The following is a 9,661-nucleotide window of genomic DNA, read 5'->3' as shown; positions in this document are numbered from 1 at the left end:
ATATGTGTGTATGTGTGTTAGAGAGAGAGGGAGAGGGGAGAGAGAGTGAGGAAGAGGGAGGGAGAGAGTGTGTGTGTGATGATTTGATGATAAAAAAGGTCGCTAATGTCACTTGATATGTATGAAAATATTAATATTGAACTCTTAAACTTAATGTGGTCCGTTGCGATGCACGGGCGTTTTTCTAGTAGACATGATTAAGGAGCTGATTAGCACTGTAGTGGGGCACAAGGTGCTTCGGGTATTGTGGTCAACGAACAATGTGGTGCACATCTACTTCCTTCATCCCATAATATAAGAATATTTTTGACACTAGTGTAGTGTCAAAAACGTTTTTATTTATGGGACAGAGAAAGTATTTTTTTACCAGAAACACTTTCCATTCCAAAATTACGGTGGACAGACCAAATCGGCGGTCACAGCAACCGGTTACAACTAGCGGAAAGTTTGGCGACCATAAAGTGTGGTGCACATCTTAGCTAAGGAAGATTGTGAGAATAAGCTTTGTAAAACATGGTTGCATGCATGTTGGATGTATTTAGAAAAAAGAATAGAACAAGGGAAAAATTCTCTTACGTTTCTGCGTCACACTGCATAAACCAGATTGATGGGATGTGGGCCAAGCATACGACCCATTAATCCCCCGTAATTGTTGTGCTCTCTTATTATGTTTTGCAGTGTGGATTTTGTGATGCTGTGGGCATCCCACATCCTTTTTTTGCATGGTATATGTGCCTCATTTTATATCATAAATTTTATAATACAAGCCATGTAAACATCGACCTGACAAATCTAAAATGACAATAAAACGCTAGCCTTTGGAAAAAAACATAAATCAAGAAAGAAAAATACAATTCAAAACTGGTTTTGCAGTAGCCCCGGAGCGGCCACCGGCCGGAGTGGAACTAAGGTCTTAATTTAGAACAACAGTTATTTCCGGGGTTTAAAGTATTGTAAGAAAACTGGTCCTAGGACCCGCACCACATCCTTTGTATTTTTCTTCATTGCTTTCTGCTTATCAATGAAATACCAGTGTGACGCTGGATCTTTAAAAAAAAAAACAAGTCAAGATGGGGACGATGTGGCATATCTTGTTATCCCATGCTATTAAAAGAAGAGTGGACATGTAAAAATAAAATTATTACTCCCTCTGTCTCAAAATAAGTGTCTTAACCTTGGTACAATTTTGTGCTAAAGTTAATACAAAGTTGAGAAACTTATTTTGGGACGAAGTGAGTAACATACATATAAAAATTACACCGTTTCACATTCAAGATCCTTGGCCAAAGAAGAAATGCTCAAAGATTAAGCAAAGACCATGTTGGTCCAATCTTCCTCCGGGCTTCACATAACAAAGCTGAACAAGATCACTATCAATGTGACACCCAATGCCATCCACATTCCTCAGGGCTGCAAGCCCTTAAACTCATTTAGAAGTTAAAAATATCATTAAAAACTACACTGAACAGTAAGCCCAAGATAATGCAAGAGTAAACAACAACAGCAACATTCATTCATCCGGATGGTTCGCTACATAACAACTCATGAACAGCAGTACATGCAGCAGTTTTCTGCAGACTACAACAGTAAGAATGGATGGCATTCTTCGCCATCCACATTCCACAACACCCCCTACATTTGATGTACCCAGCAACACAGCTCTGACCATACAAGGCGACTTACACATTTTGCTGCCGGGTACCAAACATTACACCTACAGTTTTACACACACTTCCTACACTGCTATATCTCTCTCATTTGTATACCAATTGCTATGCTGTGTACATGAATGTACATGTACCTGCTACAAGCCTCAGAACAGGAATAAGCCGCCCGAATGAATATACTGCACCCTGGAAGCTTCAGGGCAAAAAATTCCATCTCTCAGCAGCCAGCTCCAGCAAACACACTTCCATATTCCTTGCGCTGAGGAATGAACAAGCCCCAACTCCACAAAAACCACCAGAAATGCCATCTGATGCTGCAAACGCCCTTCAAAGCTGAAGAAACTCAGGTTCTAGCTATTCTCATCTGGATATTCACAGGTTTGAGATGACAACGGAGTCTTAACCAACTGCATTGCAGCCCTGCCTCATCGGTGGGTAGCCCAGCATTCGCGGTGGCAGATTCGGCAGTTTCTGTAAGTAGGCCGAATGATCAGACATGCTTTTAGGCACCTGAGGCATACCGACAACAGACAATTCTATGTCCGAATGAGCACACTTTTCCTTTCCATAGATGTTGTTGGTGACGCTTCTCATGAAGTCCTTTTTGAGAGAAGTTGTACAGATCTGAGTATTACTATACATGATGAGACCCCACAAGAATACAGCATTTGGCTCACCAATGGTATGATCCACTTGCTCTGAGGGATTTGGGTCACAACCAATGTTAAGGCTTTCCAGCTGCATAACATCAGTTAGGAGAGGTCACAATCAACATTAAAGCTTGCAAACAGCAATGTGAACATAAAACAAACAGGCGGTGAAAAATAACCTTGAGAATAAGGCCGCGGAATCGTGATTTCACCCATCCAACCCAATCACGTAACTCTTCAGTTGTCGGAGCTGAGAGAACTATGCGAAGGAAGTGCTTATATTTTGCAGCATATGGAAACGGCGCAAAAATCCAATTCCAGTCGACATCAACACTACTTGTATCCTGCAAAAGTGACAAATGTGCCATTATCAGCTGCCTATTCATGAATGCAGGCAAGCCTTAAACTTAAGTCCGCAATCGTTTAGACGTGTCATGGATATATCAATGCATTTTGCTTCCGCACAGATCTTACAACATACAGCATCAATTCCTATCAATCCGCATTATTAAAAAAAAATCTTTCTGCAGTCCAATAAGGAAACCACCTACACAGAACTAATCACGCCAGTTAAAGTTGGACTTCCGTTAAGTCATTTCAAAGCAAAAGAGAGATTAAGATAAGATGCCAACAAATCAAATGAAGCAAACATGGCACAATGTTTTTTATCAATGAGTACAGGTCTAACAAGTAACAGATCGATGGGTGTTGTGAAACAATATGGAACATGGCCTATTTAAGTTGCTGGGAACATTATTGTACAAGAATTACAACTTCTGTATTTTTGGACGCATCAAAGAAGCTATCAAATTTTCAAATGGAAAAAGTTAACTCAACAATTTTTTTTAAAAGAAGGGAACAGGGGAATAGAAAAGGACCAGACAAAAGGAAGAAAAAATAAAGAAAATAAAAATAGGTGAGTCAATTGCTTATTTGAAACCTTGACGCATAAAAGCAAACCCAATTCAAGTAACAAAGTGTTATACACTACTTTTAGGTTTAAACTCCATCATGCCAATAAAGCAAGAATAGAAATGGAAGGTATTGGGACATACCAAGCATATTAAACTCATGACTCTTCTACAACTTAGTTGCAATAAAAGTAAATTAAAAATTTCTACATTTATTCTAGAGATATCAAACAGGCAATCAACTTCTTTTGGAGGACAGTGTGGCATAAATTAGGTAGGACCAAATAAAGAATAAATAGGCATACCTTGGTCAAAGATAAACCCCGCCAAAGCTCTTCTTTGATTTTGTTGAAAGTGCTTTTTGTGACATTAGAGGCACAAAATTCTGGTGGATAACAGGGCATCACTATGGGCATGAGAGAGCACCCATCAGGACTCCAAAGAGGTGTTTGGTCATGCAAAGACACCGGAAGAGGCCAAGGCCAGTGAGAAAATATCTCAAAGAACCTACACAACAAAGTATTGGCAGTAGCATTTGGATGTCTGCGGCAAACATATGCTCCGAGAACCGCCAAATGAATTCCAGCAAAGAAGCCAACTAGCTGAAAATGGCATCATATACAATTGAGGATAGAAGTCAGACAAAAAATAACACTATAAACATACATGAGAAGTATAAATAGAGAAAAGGCAAACCACGTACATGGCAATGAATTCCTCTTTTTCTTGCCCAGAGTTTAAGGCAGCGCAACAAAAGTTGAAATTTCTGCATCAAAACTCCAAAAGTTAGAAAAGAAGAAAATTAATAAAATAAGGAAGAAGGATTTTGGAAACACATCGAATGACACATATAATCACTCCATAGTGCATGCCAGACAAGCAAACAAAAAGTACACAGAATGTGCAAAGACAGCACAGCCACTATCAGCACATGAACAAGGATAATGCCAGAAGCCCGGAAACATAAAAAAAAATACAAGGAAGAAAAAGTAAAGAATGGCAACAATGATGTGATGTAATAAATCTACTGAGAGTCTGAGACTATTGTTAGACCTTCATATTTGGAACTAATTGCATGATTTGTCTATTAACACGAACTCCAGATAGACATCTCCAGCTTGCCTCGTCAACTTTCTCTAGCAAACGGGGATCATTTGCATGTATAGCCTGCAGAAAATACAGCTTGTGAGAGCTTAAATTGATCACCAGATATTATGCTCAATTGTTTCTTTCAGCAAATGCTTAAATTTATAATGAAAACTAATGTCGAATCTATGAGAATGAGTGCCCAGCAGAGTGGCTATATGATAATACCCATAAGAACATAAACATAGCAGCTTTCACAAATTGTATCACATTTGACTCGTTTAAGTGAAGAGGCTAAAAGCATGTTAAGATAAATATGCAAAAGTTGATGAATTAAAATTATGGCCTGAGAAAAACTCGGGGAGAATATCTAGGTCACTGTTCACTGCTTTAGTCAAATATATGCCTGGTTAGATGAAATGACACCAAAGATGTGGTCAATAACTCAATATGGCTTATCAAGGTACAACAACGCAAAAATGAAACCATAATACCATATGATCTTATAAGGAGTTAAATATAAATCCTACATATTAGCTCCAGGACATCATTAGGAGTTCTAGATAGTTACGCCAGAGATGTTACAGAAGCTGTTTTGAGAAAGAAGTTGAATAAATTTAAGTCACCTAAGTAAGAAATATAACACATAATAATAGAAAGTATTCAATAAACACTAATTGAGATAACATGTAATCTAAGATGTGTAATCATCACAATTTTAAGATACTTGCCTCTGCAGCATTGATAACTGGCAGCTGGGCGTATGGAAAATCAACTGACACACCGTTGAATTTAAAGCGCATCAACGGAACCCTAGCACTTTCAATAGAATGCAAGTCTGATACTTCTGGCCTTGCTTCAAGCATTTGTCGCAGGACAACGAAGAAATGATGCTACAAGTTAACACATGGACACCTCATGAGGAGATTGCAAAGGCTCAAAACTGTTAGATAAACGGAAAATTGAGAAATATACTCACTTGTAGTGATGCAATGCAAGGACCAACACAGACTGCATCAATATCAGATTCAGGTCCATATGCCTTCAAAGAGAACAATGCTTGTTACCAAAAGATAAACCACAATTTTATAAGGGGAAATGCATTGGATACAGGGGCAATATTGTAAACATGGAAATCCAGTTACAGTCCTTAAGTTTACCCTGTCTAGGTGCTTACATGCAATTACAAATTGACCAGACCAATATATTCAAACTTAACACAAGAGATATTGCTCGTTAATAATATTCTCGAAAGACCAAACAACTCCAGCTCATGGAGAGATTTAATCACTTCACTGATTCCTTCCACCTTAGGGAATTGAGGAATATTGTATGCATAACTAAAACATCCACACTTCAAAAAGTACATATGATAAACATAGAGATCATATTTAGCAAGATTTCTAATTCCCTGAATGTTACCTATGCGAAACATTTATGAGTTTATGTCTTTCAGGCTATTAAGTATAAACTACTTTGGTGTTGTACATATATACACATGTAACTATGTTATCAGTAGGAGCAGATTCAAGATACAATATCTCTCATATCCATCTTAACCATCCCAAGATCAGTTTCTTTATGCCACATCAACAAACAAGATATTAAGTTGGACATGAACAACTTAAAAATTAAAATATATCATCTCTCAGCTCATAAACGATGTGAAACCTACACATGTGATTAACTGGTCAACACGATCCTACACTTATACTCATAATCATACATTTTGACTGCTTCACCAGTAATTGTTTCTTTTGCATCATATCAATAGTGCAATAGTACTGCAGTCAAACAGAGCATCATTCTGCCAAGCACCAAATCATGCTGCTCATTTCCTTAGTCCAGACACTACCAAAGTCGTGATAATAGGTAAAGAAGTTAAGGATGTAGCAACACCCACTCTGCGCTGACCCTAACCTAACATAACACATATGCAGTTTACAAGGCAACAGTAAGTTGCAAACAAACAAAGTCAAGGCTCTCCAGTAGCAACTCACATACGATGATCACCAGGACCCATCGCTGAAATGTTTGAGCACTTACCGAATATCATTGACATTTTTAGGTAACAATGCTAGGATTTTAAATCGAACATGACATAAAACAGATAACGAAATTGACCTTCAAAACTAAAGATTATTCAACTGATATATCATACCGTAGTAGATCAGCCTAGCATCACACCATAATAAAAAAAGGCACAACAAATCGTGCACAGTTTCGAGTTCAGTGCTTACCCCTAAATCATAGGAGCCAAAGGTCAACACCGTGCCTGATGTGATCCAAGGTTTCCCCCCCTGGTTGAACGCCACCATTTTCGCCCAATCCATAACTATCTGCAACAGTCACAACCGGATTACAGGTCGCATTCAAGCCCACATTGCAAGCTGCAAGCTTTGAACCAAAAGACGAACTGCCCTTACCTTGTGGAGTTCGAGTATGACCCTCTCCCTCCTCCGGGTTTCCTCCTCCGAGGGCGAAACCCCCGTATCCTCAAGGAACTGAACCTCGCAAAAAAAAAACAAGTTACCAAAATTAGGCACGAAACGACAAGATACGACCAAACGGCAAGCGCGCAAGCTCAACGCTTCGGCGGCTCACCTTCATAAGAGAAGAGCTCCGGGAGGAATCCATTTGCTTCATCCTGGCGAGATCGAGGCAGACGACGATCGGGCGCGGTGGGATGGCCCCGGGGGGCGGAAGCGGAGGAGGCCCCCGAAGGTACACCCCCGGCGTGGGCGGAATCGGCGGGGGAGGCGGAGGGCCCGTACCACGCGGCGGGGCTAGGGTTCGGCGCTCGGGCTTGCGGAAGACCGGGCGCCCGACGGGGCGGTCGAGCACCATTGCCGGCGCGGGCCGCCGGTGCCGAGGACGAAGCGGTTTCCGGCGGCCACGCGCGCGGCGTGGGTCGCCGTGCCGTTGGTTGGTCGCCGCGGGGACGACGACGCCGGCGAGGGCCTCGTGTTTGAATTACGGTATACTACTATTATTTTGGGCCAGCTTTGGGGGTTTTGAGGGGAATGGGTGGGAGGATGGTGGTGGAACGGGGAGGGGGAAGACGGGGTTTATATAGAAGACGGCACGGGGTTTGGAGTTGGGCGTTCGCTGCCTCTTGGAAACGGTCCACCAGTTTTCAACCTTGTTTTTTAAGCTTGTCGCTGTCAACAACCTGTTTATGTCAAACATGCCCTTAAATCCTAGACAGCCAAAAGTTTGATGTGTTTAACACCCTTTTTAGCATGGTATATATATTGACAAATAGCAAATGATGATGAGATGCAGACTTTCAGTATTTTTCCGCGTCCTTTTTTCTTAACAAATAGCAAATAAGGATGCAGGCTTTCAGTATTTTTCGCGCCATTTTTCTTAACAAATAGCAAATGAGGATGAGATGTAGACTTTCAGTATTTTTCGTGCCATTTTTCTACTTTAGATATATGAGAGGTTTTGCCATTATCTTCTGCATCACATTTTCGCGCCACTTTACATATAAGTATGTGAGAGGTTTACCGTTGCCTTCTATGTCATATATCTCGCGCCACATTGCATGTAAGTATATGAGAAGCTTTACCGATTTTATGCGTCATATCTTTCGCGCCACTTATGTGTAACTATATGATCAAGTTTTGCACGAGATGATGTGTCATCACGCCGCACGCGTTTTAGTCGTAAATGTGTTCTGTCGGTTGGGGTGAAAACATTTCTTACTGTTGATCATCGAGATAACATTTGCTCCATGTCATGCCTTCATATCTTTTAGCTCAAATTGTTTAGTTTGAGCATATAGATTGTGGTCCTTTATTAACTAAAGATTTACACATCAATGTAAATTAAATTTTAGGCAAAGATAATCCGCGGTGTATATCCTACCATAAATGCATATCTTGTCATAAATTTCGCTTATTTCTTGTGCACAATTAATACTCGTAGTTAATACTAGAAGAAGTTTCTCGATTACATAGCATGCTACTAGCTATAGGAGATAAATCGCAAAGATATATGTTCTCTCCTCAAAAAAAAAATTGCGCAATGTTTCATGCAGTGAAAGAAACAATAGTTGCAAATGTTACTACAACCGACACACCTCGCATTCCAGTGAAAATAATGGCTGCTCTTGTTCTTGGATAGAATATTGCTTCATATCCCGCCAACTTAGTATTATGCTTATTGGTAAGATTTCCATATCAACATATTTCTTCTCATGTATAATTTGCTGCCCTTTTGCTATGTTATGGGCGATTAATTTAAATATATATTAGATCTAGATGGCCGTACTATCTTCTTTTTGTCCATTTTACTAGCACTCTCACTCTTACTTACCAACCAGGCAATGGAAGGAGAAGCAAAAAAGAGGGTGTAGTCTTATTAGTATTTTTTTTACAGTAGTGTAGTCTTATTTGTAAATTGTTCAGGTGATGAAGTTTTTAGTTGTAAACCAATGTAGAAAATTAATTGTGCCAAGTTATTATTTGCTAAAAAATGAAGCAGAATTGATTACATGAATGTGAGGCAGGATATGACTGCATTAATTCATTGATATATGTAAATATCAGGATACGAATTAATATCGAGTAGAGATAACACCTCAAGATATGTCCGTATTAATTCACTCCATGTAGTATACTCCATATCATGGCATTTAGTGATAACCCATCAAAATATGCAACATTTATTTGGGAGGATATTTGGTTTGTAATGCCCCTTTACCTACTCAATTTTGGGGTATGTATATTTTAGTTAATGAGAAGACCTAAACTATAGCTGATATTTGGGATGGTCAGACCTTAAAATGTACCTTTAAAAGGATTTTCTCACATGAGATGATGAAATTATGGTTTAATCTAGTCAATGTAGGTAAGTCAATTTCCTTTATTGGTCAAGAGGATTCTCTACTTTGGTAATTTGAGTGTAAAGGGGTGTATTCTTGTAGATCTTTATATGCCATCGTCAAGTTTAGGGGGGGTTCAACTAGTACATTTGCCTCTGGTCTGGCAACTCAAGTTCCCCCCCCCCCCTAAGATTTGAATTATTATTTTTTGCAAAAAAAGGCAATCACTTGTGACAAACTAAGAAGAAGAGGTGTTGCTAAACCTTTAGAATGTATTCATTACAAGGAGATTGAGTCAATTTATTATCTCTTTTTTGAATGTTTTGTTGTAAGACATGCGTGGTCTTGTTTTAGATTAGTGTTTGATGTGAATATCCTCGATTTTGAATCTTTGGTTAAATTTTAGATATGCAACGAAAAGAATCTACATTTGAGTGGAGCATTCTCTGATATCCCGTGGGGCCCGTGGAACTACAAAAATGCCATTGTTTTTAATAGAAGAACTTGGATATCTAT

General features: G+C 39.4%; 1 protein-coding gene across 1 annotated transcript; it reads right to left on the bottom strand.

Moving 5' to 3' along the window:
* Positions 1–1,491: 1,491 nt before the first annotated feature.
* LOC125551883 (nuclear poly(A) polymerase 3) lies at positions 1,492–7,364 on the bottom strand. The gene is made up of 10 exons (XM_048715269.2): positions 6,919–7,364; positions 6,741–6,818; positions 6,555–6,653; positions 5,294–5,356; positions 5,046–5,207; positions 4,282–4,395; positions 3,932–3,994; positions 3,534–3,830; positions 2,497–2,661; positions 1,492–2,405 (listed from the first exon to the last, which is right to left on the bottom strand). Exons 1-10 carry the CDS (start codon positions 7,159–7,161, stop codon positions 2,067–2,069), a joined length of 1,623 nt encoding a protein of 540 aa, XP_048571226.1. The 5' UTR covers positions 7,162–7,364; the 3' UTR covers positions 1,492–2,066.
* Between the last annotated feature and the right edge of the window lie 2,297 nt (positions 7,365–9,661).

The sequence above is a fragment of the Triticum urartu genome, chromosome 4A (assembly GCF_056163025.1).
Source record: "Triticum urartu cultivar PI428250 chromosome 4A, HENAU_Tu73, whole genome shotgun sequence".
Lineage (NCBI taxonomy): Eukaryota > Viridiplantae > Streptophyta > Magnoliopsida > Poales > Poaceae > Triticum > Triticum urartu.
The sequence above is the reverse complement of the archived record's forward strand: the minus strand, read 5'-3'. Positions and strand labels throughout refer to the sequence as shown.